The following is a 19,066-nucleotide window of genomic DNA, read 5'->3' as shown; positions in this document are numbered from 1 at the left end:
GGGGGGATCTCATGGATGTTCCTCACGACAACATACTCCAAATGGGATGACCAGTAAGCTGCAAGGTTTATTCCTGAAGTAACAAGATGAATAATTATTGTTTAGAGTAGTGACATTGAGAAGGACAAGAATATAGCTGCAAAAAATTTTTTTATTCATGTGCAAGAATCTGATGCCGTAAGCAGCTTATTTTTCAACAGTTCAGTCAAATTCTTGCAGTATCAACAAGCTGGAGTGATAAGACCTGTCAGTACATTATACTGAAAGGAAGAAACAAACTCATCTTAATGATTTATTTAATTTTCTTTTAGTAAAAAGGCCATTATTTGAGGACATAATTCTATCTGGTTTGGTTTGAGGTCTTCTGAATTTTTTGAACTGAAGTATTTCCTCCACCACGGGCTGCATATATTCACTGTAAATCCCATAATTACAATTTTGGCTGTAAGTCATTAAAATGTGATTCAGTTGGAACCAATAGCAAATGTTAAAGCTATGCATTCTACTGGAAACAAACCTATGTACATTAAGTTAAATAAAAAAATCAGATCTGATTACTCATAAGAATTACTCTCATACTGAAACACAGCAACTACTAACATGAGCAAAAGCAATAAAATGAATGTCAGCTTGTATGGCTTTTGTCAGCATTACTTACACACAGATCATGTAGTACCTGCACACACTCCCACACTATATATACCATCACTTCCATAATGTGTGTTCCATTTATATCTGACGTTTTCTCCCACGAACAGCACCTACCTCCCCCCCCCCCCCCCTTTGGGTCCGGATCTTTTGTCGAGCGAACGGTTGTATATGATTGTTAGTATGGAGCTAAGGCATCAGCATACTCTGAAAGGAACCTAATTGGTATACAGTCTGGACCAGCAGACTTGCTTTTATTAAGCTGCTTCACTACTTTTATTTCACTGCTTTTATTAGCTTCACTACTCCGAGGAAATTTACTTCCACGTTACTTATGTTGGCGGCTGTTCTCGATTCGAATTCAGAAATATTTACTGTCTTCTTTCATGAAGGCAAATGGAAGGCTGTGTTTAGTAACTCTGCTTTGGCAGCACTGTCTTCAATAGTATATCCATTGCTATCGCACAGAGAAAGCATTGATTATTTCTTGCCGCTAACATACTTCACGTATGACCAGAATCCTTTTGGATTTTCTGCCAGGTTTCGAGACAGTTTCATTGTGGAAATTACTGTAAGCACCTCTTACTGAAGTCCACGCCGAATTACGAGCTTCTGTAAAAGTTCGGCAATCTTGGGGATTTTGTGTCTATTTAAATTTGGCATGTTTGTTTCATTGTTTCTGCAACAGTGTTCTAACCCATTTAAAATCTCTGAATTGCTGCTGATACTATTTCTTTGAATTCAAGCCATATCTGGTCTACACTTATTTTATTAATTTGGAAGGAGTGGAGATTGTCTCTCAGAAAGGCGTCAAGTGAATTTTCATCTGCTTTTTTGAATAGGTATATTTTTGTTTATTTTTGGATGATTTGGGGATTACAATATTCAATCTTGTTACGACAACCCAATGTTCACTAATCCTTGTATCTGTTTTGATACTCATTATTAATCCAGGATTGTTTGTTGCTAAGAGAACAAGTGTGTTTTCACAACGGTTTACTATTCGCGTGGGCCATTGAACTAACTGCTTGAAATCATTTTCAGATAATGCATTAGCACAATTTTGGATTATGTTTTGGGCATACCTCTGAAATTAAATATGTACTTTTGCCAACATATCGAGGGTAAATTAAAGTCACCACCAACTACAACCACTCGGGTACGTGTTTTAAATCAAACTCAAGTTTCCTTTTACCCTTTCAGCAATTTTATCATCTGAACTGGGAGGTCAGTAAAAGGATCCAATTATTATTTTATTCCGGTTGCCAACAATGACCCCTGCCCATGCTAACTCACAGGAACTATATTTCAATTTCACAACAAGATGAACTAACTACTAATGGCAACAAACATGCCATCACCAACAGTGTTTAGCCTGTCCTTTTGGAACACTGTCAGGTTCTTTGCAAAAATTTCGGCTTATCTCTCGCTTTAGCCAGCTTTCAGTGTCTTAGTGCAATTCGAGGAATCTCCAGCCTACATGGTCGTATAACTGTCTGAGCCTCTGATTCAGACCCTCAACTTGGCTTTGTACCACAGGTCCACAACCAGTCCTGTCAACTATGTTGCAAATGGTCAGCTCTGCTTTCATCTCCCAAGCAAGACTAGCAGCCTTTACTACTACTGTTAGCTGCTCAAAACCAGAGGGAATCTCTTCTGATACAAAGTGACGCATCATTGGTACCGATGTGAGCCACCACCTGCAGTTGGCTCAACTCTGTGCTCTTCATGGCATTCGGAAGCACCCATTCCACGTCTGGAATGATTCCACCAGCTATGCATATGGAGTGCACATTGGTATTCTTTCTTTTCGTGGCAGCCATGTCCCTAAGGAGTCCCACAATGCGCCTAACGTTGGAGCTCCCAATTATCAACTATCCCACCCTCTGTGATTCTCCAGATCTTGCAGGCTGAGAGGTCTCTGAAACAGGACAGGCAATAGCATCTGGCTCAGCGACAGTGTCAGCCACACACAGCACCTGGAACTTGATTGTCAGACAAACCAGGGAGGCCTTACGTGCGGCCGCCTGGGAAGTCTTTCGCCGCCTGCTACACTCCGGGGCAACCTCCCACTCGACCACATGTGAGGGGTCAATCACAGTACACCGATGAGAACCGATCGGAGGACTTTGATGTGCTGGACATCTATTAGATCCCCATGGTCGGCCCACAACATTGGTGCCCAATCCACTGCAGCCTCAAGGTGTGTGACCGAAGCCGTCACAGCCTGGAGCTGAGCGCGAAGTGTCACCAACTTGGCTTGGATCTGCACACAATAATTACAGTCTCTGTCCATACTAAAAACCGTGGAAAACTAAACTATACAGATAAATGGACTATCAACATGTGCTGCGCAACATTCTTTTAGACACTGACAAAAATGCAAGAACTGTGTCTAATAAATTAGATTAATAAGCAGTGATTCAAAAACCTAACTACCAAATCACTTGGGTAAAACAAAATAATTCGCCCCTGATTAGGAACTTTTAATATGTCACATAATCTGTTGATTTTCCAACATGAACTAAAACCTGAGAACTATGGCTATTAGATATTAAATTAACACACAGAAACTCAAGAAACTGAAGTACTCAGATTATCTTATAAAATTCGCTCATGGTTAGGAACTTAATGATATTTTGTAATTCAATCTTTCATACAGATAGTTCGTATAATAAACACTGGCAAGAGTCACACAAGTTCACATCTATTACACTTCTTTTGCCTTTTGGCAGGTGTGGGTTCCCATTGTTTCGTGTAATCATTGTGTAAGCCGCATATCTGTTTCCTCTGGAATGTCAAACTTCATTATTATTATTATTATTATTATTATTATTGTTATTATAGATTATATAATGGTAAGACAGAGATTTAGGAACCAGCTTTTAAATTGTAAGACATTTCCAGGGGCAGATGTGGATTCTGACCACAATCTATTGGTTATGAACTGCAGATTGAAACTGAAGAAACTGCAAAAAGGTGGGAATTTAAGGAGATGGGACCTGGATAAACTGAAAGAACCAGAGGTTGTACACAGTTTCAAGGAGAGCATAAGGGAACAATTGACAGGAATGGGGGAAAGAAATACAGTAGAAGAAGAATGGGTAGCTCTGAGGGATGAAGTAGTGAAGGCAGCAGAGGATCAAGTAAGTAAAAAGACGAGGGCTAGTAGAAATCCTTGGGTAAAAGAAGAAATATTGAATTTAATTGAAGAAAGGAGAAAATATAAAAATTCAGTAAATGAAGCCGGCAAAAAGGAATACAAACGTCTCAAAAATGAGATCGACAGGAAGTGCAAAATGGCTAAGCAGGGATGGCTAGAGGACAAATGTAAGGATGTAGAGGCTTATCTCACTAGAGGTAAGATAGATACTGCCTACAGGAAAATCAAAGAGACCTTTGGAGAGAAGAGAACCACTTGTATGAATATCAAGAGCTCAGATGGAAACCCAGTTCTAAGCAACGAGGGGAAAGCAGAAAGGTGGAAGGAGTATCTAGAGGGTCTATACAAGGGCGATGTACTTGAGGACAATATTATGGAAATGGAATAGGATGTAGATGAAGATGAAATGGGAGACACGATACTGCGTGAAGAGTTTGACAGAGCACTGAAAGACCTGAGTCGAAACAAGGCCCCCGGAGTAGACAACATTCCATTGGAACTACTGACGGTCTTGGGAGAGCCAGTCCTGACAAAACTCTACCATCTGGTGAGCAAGATGTATGAAACAGGCGAAATACCCTCAGACTTCAAGAAGAATATAATAATTCCAATCCCAAAGAAAGCAGGTGTTGACAGATGTGAAAATTACCGAACAATCAGTTTAATAAGCCACAGCTGCAAAATACAAACAGGAATTATTTACAGACGAATGGAAAAACTAGTAGAAGCCGACTTCGGGGAAGATCAGTTTGGATTCTGTAGAAATGTTGGAACACGTGAGGCAATACTGACCTTACGACTTGTCTTAGAAGAAAGATTAAGGAAAGGCAAATCTACGTTTCTAGCATTTGTAGACTTAGAGAAAGCTTTTGACAATGTTGACTGGAATACTCTCTTTCAAATTCTAAAGGTGGCCGGGGTAAAATACAGAGAGCGAAAAATCTATTTACAATTTGTACAGAAACCAGATGGCAGTTATAAGAGTCGAGGGACACGAAAGGGAAGCAGTTGTTGGGAAGGGAGTAAGACAGGGTTGTAGCCTCTCCCCGATGTTATTCAATCTGTATATTGAGCAAGCAGTAAAGGAAACAAAAGAAAAATTCGGAGTAGGTATTAAAATCCATGGAGAAGAAATAAAAACTTTGAGGTCCGCCGATGACATTGTAATTCTGTCAGAGACAGCAAAGGACTTGGAAGAGCAGTTGAACGGAATGGATGGTGTCTTGAAGGGAGGATATAAGATGAACATCAACAAAAGCAAAACGAGGATAATGGAATGTAGTCGAATTAAATCGGGTGATGCTGAGGGGATTAGATTAGGAAATGAGACACTTAAAGCAGTAAAGGAGTTTTGCTATTTGGGGAGCAAAGTAACTGATGATGGTCGAAGTAGAGAGGATATAAAATGTAGACTGGCAATGGGAAGGAAAGCGTTTCTGAAGAAGAGAAATTTGTTAACATCGAGTATAGATTTAAATGTCAGGAATACGTTTCTGAAAGTATTTGTATGGAGTGTAGCCATGTATGGAAGTGAAACATGGACAATAAATAGTTTGGACAAGAAGAGAATAGAAGCTTTCGAAATGTGGTGCAACTGAAGAATGCTGAAGATTAGATGGGTAGATCACGTAACTAATGAGGAAGTATTGAATAGGATTGGGGAGAAGAGAAGTTTGTGGCACAACTTGACCAGAGGAAGGGATCGGTTGGTAGGACATTTTCTGAGGCATCAAGGGATCACCAATTTAATATTGGAGGGCAGCGTGGAGGGTAAAAATCGTAGAGGGACCAAGAGATGAATACACTAAGCAGATTAAGAAGGATGTAGGTTGCAGTAGGTACTGGGAGATGAAGAAGCTTGCACAGGATAGAGTAGCACGGAGAGCTGCATCAAACCAGTCTCAGGACTGAAGACCACAACAACAACATTATATTTGATATAGACTTAAAACAAAAATGCCAGATGTGTGATTACATTAAATACACATAGTCAATGGAGAAAATGTTATTCAAAATAACACCTAAGGAATTTTTTTTTTTAACTTCCTTTGTGCCCATCCTGTAACATTTGTTAAAACAATATGTGAACAACATTTTCTTGATTTTAAATACTGTCTTTAAATCATAATATAAACTGTATTTGCACATTTAGTAATAGTGAAAAACGTGTTCATTCCACATTATCTTAAACTACAGTTTCCAGCACAACTGCCTACGATTAATGAAGACATGTCTAAAAAGTCTGAAATTACAATCTGCAATCTGGTAACTTCTTCGATGAAGCTGAGGTAAACTATTAATGGAAACCATTAAGAATCATTCGAGGTAAAAAAAAAGGGGGGGGTGGGTAATGTGACTACAGCTTCCTTTTACACTTGTGGAATGTTCAGTTAGTGGAAATAGAACGCTATGACTCTATAAACAGTCTCCAATTACTCTGTCTATGATTCTACATGAAGTTTAGTTCAATGTAATGCCTACAGCTTTACACAACAAAGAGACCCCTAAAATCAGTCATCAAAGCTGAGAAGTGCGTACACAAACTATCATTACAAACAGCACGGCACAACTTTATATGTTGTTATTGACAGTAAATGAAAGATTGCAAAATAAAACTCAGATGAAAAGTTAGTATAATTTACATACCGCAGTTGCAACAAGGATTGGCGCTTGACCAGACCGAAATCTTCTTAAAGCATCTTCTCGTTCATGCTGTGTGCGATCTCCATGTATTGAGGTTACAGGATAACCCTCACGATATAGGAAATCCTCCAGAGCATCTGCACCTTTCTTAGTTTCCACGAAAACAAGTGTTAAAGCATCTGTGGCTACAACATAAAAGCAAAAGCATGGGATTAAGCAATCTCAATAATTCCCTATGCATGATCACACCAAATATAGATTCAGCAATTACAATAAGAAATATTCAATTAGTTCTTAAAGTGAATGGAAAACTTATTTTTGTTATAGCTTCAACTGATATTAAAAAAAAAATATGCACAAAGTGTTTTAGCTGAGGAACTGATAGAGCAGGAGTCAAGACAAATGGAAGGGCAAGGAGGTAGGGTGGGGTACTTAAACGAAGGAGACAGAGAGAGGTTGGGGGCAATTAATCAGTTGGAATGATGGAAGAGGAGGAGGAGGGAACACAGTTGCGCAGAAATGACAGAATACTCTAGTCTTGCAGAAAAACATGCGCCGTGCCAGTGGCGCCGACTTGGGGGGAGGGGAGGGTTCAAGGTACTTTGTGTCGCCCCCCCCCCCCCCAGTCCCAATATTCAAACATGCATTTTCACCGTTCCCACCCCCTTCCTCATCCTTTATGGGGAAATTTGTTAAAACTTGCACATACATTTTTGCATAATAGAATGTAATGATTATGTAGGGAAAAAAATACTGATTTTACGAGCTATTGCGTATTCCTTTCTGCTACTCCTCCAACCTCTGCATATGACGAACTGTCGTGACGGGGTTTGTCCCCTGCATCTGTGGTATTTGCTTACTGTACGGAGGTATGCGGGGAACGAAAGCTCACCATGAGCTCGCAGTGCTTTGGCTGCTAGGACGAGCTCTACTTCCTCCCACAGCAGTCTGCTGGTAGCTTGTAAAAGAAACTAATGAGCAATAGTGACACCGAATTTGATGGCTATCACTAGAAGGACTAGGTAACGTTAAAGACTCTTTCTTCATTTTTGTAAATTCTATTGACAACCACTAGGTACAACACCACACAAATCAGCACCGGCTCCAGGGATTTTGCCGCCCCGCGCGAACATGTCAAGTGCCCCTAGTCAAGTTGTGCCACAAGCTCCTCTTCTCCCCAATTCTATTCAACACCTCCTCATTACTTATGTGATTTACCCATCTAATGTTTAGCATTCTTCTGTAGCACCACATTTCGAAAGCTTCTATTCTCTTCTTGTCCAAACTAGTTATCATCCATATTTCACTTCCATACATAGCTACACTCCATACAAATACTTTCAGAAACGACTTCCTGACACTTAAATCTATACTCAATGTTAAAAAATTTCTCTTCTTCAGAAACGCTTTCCTTGCCATTGCCAGTCTACATTTTATATCCTCTCTACTTCGACCATCATCAGTTATTTTGCTCCCCAAATAGCAAAACTCCTTTACTGCTTTAAGTGTCTCATTTCCTAATCAAATTCCCTCATCATCACCCAATTTCATTCGACTACATTCAATTATCCTCATTTTGCTTTTGTTGATGTTCATCTTATATCCTCCTTTCAAGACACTGTCCATTCCGTTCAACTGCTCTTCCACGTCCTTTGCTGTCTCTGACAGAATTACAATGTCATCGGCGAACATCAAAGTTTTTACTTCTTCTCCATGAATTTTAATACCTATTCCGAATTTTTCTTTTGTTTCCTTTACTGCTTGCTCAATATACAGTTTGAATAACATCGGGGAGAGGCTACAACCCTGTCTCACTCCTTTCCCAACCACTGCTTCCCTTTCATGCCCCTCGACTCGTATAACTGCCATCTGGTTTCTGTACAAATTGTAAATAGCCTTTCGCTCCCTGTATTTTACCCCTGCCACCTTCAGAATTTGAAAGAGAGTATTCCAGTTAATGTTGTCAAAAGCTTTCTCTAAGTCTACAAATGCTAGAAACGTAGTTTTGCCTTTTCTTAATCTTTCTTCTAAGATAAGTCGTAAGGTTAGTATTGCCTCACGTGTTCCAACATTTCTACGGAATCCAAACTGATCTTCCCCAAGGTCCGCTTCTAAGTTTTTCCATTCGTCTGAAGAATTCGCATTAGTATTTTGCAGCTGTGACTTATTAAACTGATAGTTCGGTAATTTTCACATCTGTCAACACCTACTTTCTTTGGGATTGGAATTATTATATTCTTCTTGAAGTCTGAGGGTATTTCGCCTGTCTCATACATCTTGCTCACCAGATGGTAGAGTTTTGTCATGACTGGCTCTCCCAAGGCCATCAGTAGTTCTAATGGAATGTTGTCTACCCCCGGGGCCTTGTTTCGACTCAGGTCTTTCAGTGCTCTGTCAAACTCTTCACGCAGTATCTTATCTCCCATTTTGTCTTCATCTACATCCTCTTCCATTTCCATAATATTGTCCTCAAGTACATCGCCCTTGTATAAACCCTCTAGATACTCCTTCCACCTTTCTGCCTTCCCTTCTTTGCTTAGAACTGGGTTGCCATCTGAGCTCTTGATATTCATACAAGTGGTTCTCTTCTCTCCAAAGGTCTCTTTGATTTTCCTGTAGGCAGTATCTATCTTACCCCTAGTGAGACAGGCCTCTACATCCTTACATTTGTCCTCTAGCCATCCCTGCTTAGCCATTTTGCACTTCCTGTCGATCTCATTTTTGAGACGTTTGTATTCCTTTTTGCCTGCTTCATTTACTGAATTTTTGTATTTTCTCCTTTCATCAATTAAATTCAATATTTCTTCTGTTACCCAAGGATTTCTATTAGCCCTCGTCTTTTTACCTACTTGTTCGTCTGCTGCCTTCACTACTTCATCCCTCAGTGCTACCCATTCTTCTTCTACTGTATTTCTTTCCCCCATTCCTGTCAATTGTTCCCTTATGCTCTCCCTGAAACTCTCTACAACCTCTGGTTCTTTCAGTTTATCCAGGTCCCATCTCCTTAAATTCCCACCTTTTTGCAGTTTCTTCAGTTTCAATCTGCAGTTCATAACCAATAGATTGTGGTCAGAATCCACATCTGCCCCTGGAAATGTCTTACAATTTAAAACCTGGTTCCTAAATCTCTGTCTTACCATTATATAATCTATCTGATACCTTTTAGTATCTCCAGGATTCTTCCAGGTATACAACCTTCTTTTATGATTCTTGAACCAAGTGTTAGCTATGATTAAGTTATGCTCTGTGCAAAATTCTACAAGGCGGCTTCCTCTTTCATTTCTTCCCCCCAATCCATATTCACCTACTATGTTTCCTTCTCTCCCTTTTCCTACTGACGAATTCCAGTCACCCACGACTATTAAAGTTTCGTCTCCCTTCACTACCTGAATAATTTCTTTTATCTCGTCATACATTTCATCAATTTCTTCATCATCTGCAGAACTGGTTGGCATATAAACATGTACTACTGTAGTAGGCATGGGCTTTGTGTCTATCTTGGCCACAATAATGCGTTCACTATGCTGTTTGTAGTAGCTAACCCGCACTCCTATTTTTTTATTCATTATTAAACCTACTCCTGCATTACCCCTATTTGATTTTGTATTTATAACCCTGTAATCACCTGACCAAAAGTCTTGTTCCTCCTGCCACCGATCTTCACTAATTCCCACTATATCTAACTTTAACCTATCCATTTCCCTTTTTAAATTTTCTAACCTACCTGCCCGATTAAGGGATCTGACATTCCACGCTCCGATCCGTAGAATGCCAGTTTTCTTTCTCCTGATAATGACGTCCTCTTGAGTAGTCCCTGCCTGGAGATCCGAATGGGGGACTATTTTACCTCCGGAATATTTTACCCAAGAGGACGCCATCATCATTTAATCATACAGTAAAGCTGCATGTCCTCGGGAAAAATTACGGCTGTAGTTTCCCCTTGCTTTCAGCCGTTCGCAGTACCAGCACAGCAAGGCCGTTTTGGTTAATGTTACAAGGCCAGATCAGTCAATCATCCAGACTGTTGCCCCTGCAACTACTGAAAAGGCTGCTGCCCCTCTTCAGGAACCACATGTTTGTCTGGCCTCTCAACAGATTCCCCTCCATTGTGGTTGCACCTACGGTACGGCCATCTGTATCGCTGAGGCACGCAAGCCTCCCCACCAACGGCAAGGTCCATGGTTCATGGGGGGAGGAAAGGAATCTTATATTTGTGTATTGTATTGTATTTTTTATTGGTCCTGTCGTCTACGTAGCAGCTTATGCATAAGACATTGGACAAGTCAAGTTATAAATATACAGGCTGAAAGTCATTTCAAGGCATACATATTTAAGGTTACAATAATACACTTTACATGCAAGTACCGTATTTACTCGAATCTAAGCCGCACTTTTTTTCCAGTTTTTGTAATCTAAAAAACCGCCTGCGGCTTAGAATCGAGTGCAAAGCAAGCGGAAGTTCTGAAATGTGTTGGTAGATGCCGCCACAACTAACTTCTGCCATCGAATACATGTAGCGCTACACAGGCGTAGTTTGTAGGCACAAAGATAAATACTGGCGCCAAAACCTCTGCGTAAAAAAAAAAAAAAAAAAAAAAAAAAAAAAAAAAAAAAAAAAAAAAAAAAAAAAGGTGGAAGACCAGCTTTCTTCTCTCTCTTTTTTTTTTTTTTTTTTTTTTTTTTCCCCCCCCTTCCTCTGTCCCAAGTTTCGACCACTGCATTTTCATACATTATACAATGAAGTAAATATAAATTCCACATTGTTCATCTTCGAATGTAGCAGAATTTCAATGTACTACGAAAATCCGACTGGCAAGACTGTTAGGGATGTTTGTCAATATGGCCAACTCTACGTTCTGAATTTTTTCCTACCTGTGAGAAGAGATGGTTGCTAATAGGAACCTGATGAAATGTGAATCACATGCAGTATTCTCTTCACCGTAAGAATAATACGAATGTAAACATTTTGTCATGTATTCTTTCGTGTTTGCTGCTATCTCATTTAAATCCTGTCTGCCTAATAAACTACGAAACTAGATTGAGACAACGGCAAACGCGGAAGAATATACGTATCGTGTCATGTTTATACTCGTATTATTCTTATGCCTAATAGTGATACAGTCAGAAACGAAGCATGGCAACTGACTAGATTTTTAAATCTGTGCAGAATTTGATGTACTAAAGAAGCGGCTGGAAAGATTTTCAAACGGAGAAAAATTTTCGCCTAACTCTCATTCAGAACATGTTCTATCATACGCAGTCTATTATTTGGTTCTTGATCATTATCAAAGAAAGCAACAGTGTAAGTAACAGCAAATAGCAGTCTCTTGTCATTGTTTCGCTAATGAGACAATTCCTCTCTCTCTCTCTCTCTCTCTCTCTCTCTCTCTCTCTCTCTCTCTTTCTTTTATTTTTTATTTTATTGTAAGCGGCGGTAGCGCGCACAAAAGCAAGCCATGCCGCGAGTGGCGACAGGCTGTAAACACGCACTATCGGAATGCAACAAACAATGCATGACACAGTACAATAATGCATTTTCAACTTTGAGTGACGTAAACACCTATAACAAAGAGAACGGCACTTATCAGACCAAAGCAAAATAAGCAATCGATTCAAACCAGACGAAGCACGTGAAAAAGGAAGGGTACCCGTATAAATACGGACGGAGCGCCTGACGCATAGCAATGGCTACCTGGTAAAGCTTAACTGCTAAGCTTACGACTCGAACCAAGCTACTTTAACTGTATCGTCATTCATTCGACCTAAATTGTGTATCATATTACAATGGACCAACTTTGTTTCGATTTGGAGGTGCGGCCTAAAACTTTTCTCTCCCCTTGAATTTCGAGTCTCAAATTTCAGGTGCGGCTTAGATTCAGGATTTTTTTTCCCCTTTATTTAGAGTCTCATTTTGCAGGTGCGGCTTAGAGTCGAGTAAATACGGTATTTATATAACACATTTCATAAATTTAAATATTCTTCAATGGAGTAAAAGCAGTGATGCTGTAAATATGACTTTAGAGATTTTCCAGATGTATTGACCTCACTGATAGCTTTTATGTTTTCAGGAAGTTTGTTATAAAGCTTAACTCCCATGTGAAAAGAACCTTTTTGGCACAGTGCTGTGCTGATTTGAGTCATATGTAAGTTTCTGTTTTGTCTGGTAAAGTGCTCGTGTATATCAAAGTTTTTTTTTTGCAGTCTCCGGTCCTTGCCTATTACATTTAATTTAAAGAACAAAAGGGTTTCCATAATGTATGCACATGGAAATGGAGGTATACCAGATTTCGTAAACAGGGGTTTACAAGAGTCTCTAGGCTTGCACCCAAACAAGATTCTAATGGCCCTTGTTTGTAGTTTAGAAGTGCTATTATCTGTTTTAGAGTTTACCCAGAAGGTGACCCCATATCTAAGACGAGAATGAAAGTACGCATGATATGCATTCAATACTGTTTTCTCACTACAGCATGATTTTAATGAACAAAGAAGGTAACATGTTTTGCTCAGTTCTGCATTGAGATATTCAATATGCTTATTCCATCTGATGTTACTCTGCAGCTAAAGTCCTAAGAATTTAATTTTCAGTATTTTTACCAACTGGTTTGTCACTGATAGAGACTGATGGGATAAACTTGTCCTTGTTAGGAACATTGTGGAATTTTAGAGCAATGGTTTTCTTACTGTTTATTACAAGCTGATTAATCTGTGCCCAGCTGCTAAGTTGTTTCGTGACCATGTTTACTGTCTGCTGTAACTGTTCATCGTCGTCTCCTTTTAGTAGAATCGTGGTGTCATCTGCAAATATGATTGTTTTGTGTGCATCAGCATTTAAGCTTACATCATTTATGTACAGAAGAAACAGAAGGGGTCCCAATACTGATCCTTGGGGTACACCACATTTAATTTGTTTATAGTCAGATAAGTGATTAGATACAGTTTTTAGTTCAATATTTGTGTGCTTGATGCACACTGCTTGCATACGATTAGTCAGGAAGGAACTGATCCACTTGGTGGACAGACCTCGAATACCATATCTTTCTAGCTTTGATAGCAGAATTTTATGGTCCACCATGTCAAAAGCTTTTGACAAGTCAATAAAGACTCCTATTGTTTCCTGTTTTTTGTCCATCAGGTTTAGGATGGAATTGATGCACTCATAGACAGCAGTTGTCGTTGACCTGTTATTTCTGAATCCATATTGTTCATTACATAGGATGCTGTTTTTATTTATGAATTTCATAAGTTTTTCATACATAACTTTTTCCAGTACTTTAGAGATGCAGGAGGAAATTGTGATTGGTCTGTAGTTATTTACATTGACTTTATCCCCTTTTTTATATACAGGAATAACTTTTGATGTTTTCAACACATCGGGGAAAGTGCCGGTCTGAAGTGAGCAGTCGCATAAGTGTGCGAGTACTTCAATTAGGTTTGATGCGCTCTTCTTTAACATTGTTGCAGGTATACCATCAATACCTGCCGATTTGGAATTTTTAGTCCTTTTATTGCTTTAGCTACTGCATCTTGTGAAACAGAACTGATGTACATTGATCCTCTACATGCACTTATTTTATATTCATTTGCTTGGGTGCTCTTTAAGTTTGATTGTAACATATTATCAGCAACACCTGTGAAAAGTTGTTAAATGTGTTGGCTACTTCTAAGGGGTTTGTTACTTTTTTATTTTTATGTGATAGTGTTATATTTTTGCAAGGTTGTCTGTATTCTCCACATTCTTTTTTTTATAACACTCCACATAGCCTTCGATTTATTAGCTGAATTATAAATGATTTCATCATTATACATTATTTTTGCTGCTTTTATTACTTTTCTTAATATTTTGGAGTATTTTTTATAGTATGCGTGTACTACAGGTGAGGATTTTTTTGAGTTACAAATTTCATGAAGTAGTCTTTTCTTCTGGCATGAAACCCTTATTCCCTTTGTGATCCAGCTGTTTGTTCTAGAGTTCCCCCGTATGGGTACTGTTTTCAGTGGGAATGCAAGTTCAAAGAAATGTGGGAGGTGGAACTTGCAGACAATGCTTTCAAACAGTAACTGTAATAATAGGGATCCAAATACAACTTAAATTCACTAAGAATCACTAGAAAAAGCATTTATTATAAATAGAAAATTTTGTATGTTACCTGATGGTACACTCAGTAAATCTAGCAAGAATGAGCGCTTGTCATTTTCCGCAACCCAATAAATTTTTTGGGTAATGTTTTCAGATGTAGAACCAACGCGACCAACTGCTAGGAAAATGTAATTGTCCAGGAAATCCCGGGCAAGCATCTAGAAAAGAAAAAAAGATTAAATGTTTTAAACCAACTTTGCGATTATTTATCTTCCAAAATTGAGATTCAAACATTGTGTGTTCTCATTTTCTTCAGAGCCTGAGGCAGAAGTGTGACAAGCAGAGAAGGTTAGCTCTATCCTAAAGATGGACTGCCAAGGTAAATTAAAAGGAATGGGTTCAATTGCCATTCTTATGCGATGCTGGCAACAATTGCCATTCTTATGCGATGCTGGCAATTTATTTGTAAAACCCTTAAGTGTAGGCCATACATTGCTCTTTAATGCAATTATCTATTTTAACCTGTCCTGTCAAGGCAACTGTGTTCAAATCACTTGTTAAATGCAGCCAGGTGACTATGTCAACAACACGCGCACACGCACACTAGTGCCACCACCAACCAAAGACGACTTACATTAGAAGTTATCGATAGTGAAAGTAATAATCAACAAGTATCAACGAGTGGGGTAGCATGAACTCTGACCCTCTGTTTTTTTGACAACAGAGAGCAGAATTTCACACAGAATTTAAACAGAAACCAACATCTCTATTTATAAGGTTACTTACTAAATTAATTTCAAAGATTCCTTAATAACACTATCCCTATACCTAGAAGTGCATTCCAGAATTTATGTTTTTATACTCCATAGGATGACCGGTGCCAAGACAGTGATCTGCAATGGTGAATTTGCTCGGCAGTTGAAGATGTCAGTGCCGCTTATGCCTGTACACTGGTCCACAACAGTACTGATACTCTAACCAATATATGACATGCCACAACTGCAAGGAATACAGTAGACATCCGCCTTATGCAAACCAAGATCATCATTTTACGGAACCTAAATGGGCCTTGATTTTAATGGTGATCAAAACATACACTTCACATCATATTTCCGCAAAATACGACCAACGCTGTTCTAAATACTCCCAGAATAAGGCAAAATGGCTGTAGACTTTGGAGCCACCTCATTATTATTAGTTGAAAAACTCAGGTTCCGAGATTACGTGGACTGTGAAACAAGATACGAAGTACCCCTTCACATTGAGTCAGATGGTGACAACTGTTAGCCCACATATGTAAGTCTGTGTGAGCAGGCTTTCTACAAACAGCATGTCCCAACATACCATCCATCTTCCTCCTGACCAATACATCAAGAAGGGGAAGACAGCTATCCTCTTTCATCCTGATCATGAAAAAACATTCAGGTGGGTTGAATTCAGAAATGCAAGGGTAATGCTACTGTTGTTTCGGACAAGCAGGATTATATTCAACAGATGCAGTGTGAGCTGTCTGATTCAGTGTATCGGAGGATTGGTGCTGGCCCCACAAAAAGTGTTGAGAGTGCCTAACAGCCTTCTAAAACAAAGTTCCTTATCGCAGGAGACCAAGAGTCTCTATTCTTATTGTGCCATTCCTCCTAGGATTATATGACATCCGTACGTTCCACAAGAAAGGGGTTCCTCTTTGATTGCAAAACATTGCTGCTCCAACGTAATGACTAGCGCAACACTTTACTTTCCTGTTGAGCCCTACAGTATGTCAATGTGAGCACCACATTAAGAACTCAATGGATTTCTTGTGTCTATTTGAGGGAAAGCATTTGATTGACAATCTAGTAAGTTTTGATGTGGTCTCTCTCTTCACTTGTGTTCCTCTTTCCCATTCATTATGGTTGACTGAGGGTAGTTTGATGCTGAATAATGAACCTATTTCGACAGATGTCAACCTCCAATTACTTTTCATTCAATGACCATTACCATGAGCAGACAGACAGTTATGATGGGAAGCCCATTGTCACCTATTATTGCCAATATGGTTATGGAAATTCCGAGTAACACGCCTTGGTGTCGACAGCTTTGAAACCTGCATGTTTTTCTTTCAGATTTGCTTGTGTGTGCTTTGGACTACATGGCATTACGTTCTCTTCTCATGGCTGCATGTGCTTGTTCGCAGATTCACTCCCTAGACAGGAATGGCTGCACAAACCAGTTATTGCGGCAAAAGCGAATCACTAAAATAAAAAAATTAAAAATAAATAAATAAAAATCCTTGCACAGCATCTTACATGCTTTAATGTTGACAGTGCATTTCTTTTCTTATCTACTGAACGAGAGTCAGTATTTACCTCCAAATACATTTGGCAACAGTGCTACAATCAGCTTTTGAAACAACTGCTATGCTTCAACCACAATAGTAATCATGGACTGTAGGAACGTATTATATTATTGAAAGAGTTGTCATAATGACTGACGAAAGTAAGCAGAAAAAGGTATAATGTACAAACTTCTTCCTAGCCCAAAAACATTTATACCTGGAAATCTGTGCGTGCGCGCAAAATTGCACGTGCAATTGTGACAAAGTATAATTTTAAGATACTGTCTACAATAATTATGTTACATCTTTATGTAAATGTGTGAAATTGAGCAAACACAATGCTAAAACCTTTCAAGGTTGAAATCCATAAACCTGGTGGCAGTAATTTCGTGAGGTCTACTTCTGCATAAAGTGGACAGTTTATTGTTATTCCCAACCTCCATGATAGTAATGTACATTTTCATCCCAACATTACATGCAGTGGTTTGTATACATTTTAATAACTGTGATAATTTTTTTTGAAACAAATTAGCTGCATAAAAGGTAGTTTATGATATTATTCATTACAGTCTTGTTTATTTCTTGTTCTGAAACATTTCAGTAACAGGGAATGTTGCAGTTCATCTGCATATCGGTAAGTGAGAAGACAACTGACTTCAAATGAAAGTCTTTTTCCTCCTCTTTAATGACAATGAAAACTGGAGGTTAACAGAATGTTTACATTAAGCTGATAAGAACTATACAACTATGAATTAACCTCTGATTAAAGGCAAGTGTGTAACATGCTAGCCAGGATTCTGTTAAAGAAGAAGAAAAAGAAAACACGTCTATAAAAGAAGATTTGAGTCTCTCACGTGTGAACGCAAAACAATGCCCATCAAACCACTGGAGCACGCTTTTCGCCTTGCAACATGTACTGTTATCCTGCTGGAAGATTTCATCACTGTATGGGGTAACTTGAAGCATGAAGCAATGCAGGTGATCTACAATAATGTTCACGTCATTCATTGCTGTCATGATGCTGTTGATTACCACCACAGATCCCATGGGAGCCCAAGTCAGTGTACCCCATGGCATAATTTTGTCCTCACCGGCCTGCATCAGTGGCATGGTGCATGTTTTGTGCAGCCGTTTGCCTGGATGAAAGTGTGTAAGGACCCAGCCATCACCCTGTGTGACAAGAATGCGATTCATTTGACAGATGACATGTTTCTATTGATCCATGGTGTCAAACTCTGATTATGTACCCACTGCAGTCATAACTGACAGGAACATGTAGGGATCATGTGATGTGAACATCCATGTTCAACAATGGCCTTTGAACGATGTGCTTTGAAACAATTGTGCCTGCAGCCGCATTGTACTCTGTCTCAGCTCTGCCGCAATTGCTGCCTATCCTGTATTGTACAGTGGGGGATCTTCTGACCTGTAAATTTTGTGATGAGACTTGTTAGTAGAGTACCATACGACCTAATCGTTATTTCACTATCCTTCAACCATAAGTGCTCACAGCAGCAGTGCACTAACAGGTTTCCAGCTTCGCTGTTTGAGATTCCACTTTGCCGCCACAGCGCCACAACATGTGCCCTTTGTCAAAACTAATCATGTCAGGGGATTTCCACATTTGCAGCCCATATCTTCATTATAATGGCTGCCCATTCCTGCCTCTTCCACTTACATTTTTTCCTTACTGCATCGAGTGCCTGCTACACTGCCATGAGCCATTCAATATCATGGTGGGCAGTGGTTATAATGTTTTGGCTCATCTGTGCAAATTATGGGTACTTCTCATTAAAGCAACTTATTTTATCAGCTGGAGTACAGATGTCAATATGAAATGTGTTCATTACATTCATGTTTTTTCCTCAGCTGTCTATCCCCATTATTAACTCCTGTCTATCTTTCATGTGTTACTTAGTTAATTGTCTTATTTTGCTTTTAGCTTGTCAGTTTTTGAATTCACATCTATTCATTGTTAATTTACTACTTATTCTTTCTTGTTTTATAATCCATAATTGTTTTTCTTGTTGAAATTGTCTTATTCTTAAAGTCTGTTTCCACAAATCCTTCCTCTTTCTTGTGACAGTGAAAAATTGGAAACTATTACTGTCTGACTTCCTTATTGCTTTTGTTCTTGACCCCTGAGTGGCTCCATTGTAGAACTTGCTCAGTGAACCTGCCAGCACCTCAGAGAGATCCCATATGTGGTAAAAAAAGTAGA

At 39.1% G+C, this 19,066-nt stretch overlaps 1 protein-coding gene across 1 annotated transcript in view; it reads right to left on the bottom strand.

Moving 5' to 3' along the window:
* The window catches only part of LOC126236635 (ATP-dependent RNA helicase DDX3X), a 187,738-nt gene that overhangs the window by 83,119 nt on the left and 85,553 nt on the right, over nucleotides 1-19,066 (bottom strand). The window contains exons 9-10 of the mRNA XM_049946083.1: nucleotides 14,602-14,749; nucleotides 6,458-6,639 (exon numbers count right to left, since the gene is read on the bottom strand). Coding sequence (XP_049802040.1) covers nucleotides 6,458-6,639; nucleotides 14,602-14,749 — 330 coding nt within the window. The remainder of the gene's footprint in view (nucleotides 1-6,457; nucleotides 6,640-14,601; nucleotides 14,750-19,066) is intronic.

This window comes from Schistocerca nitens, chromosome 2 (assembly GCF_023898315.1).
Source record: "Schistocerca nitens isolate TAMUIC-IGC-003100 chromosome 2, iqSchNite1.1, whole genome shotgun sequence".
NCBI classification, from domain to species: domain Eukaryota; kingdom Metazoa; phylum Arthropoda; class Insecta; order Orthoptera; family Acrididae; genus Schistocerca; species Schistocerca nitens.
This window is presented reverse-complemented; position numbering and strand designations above follow the sequence as displayed.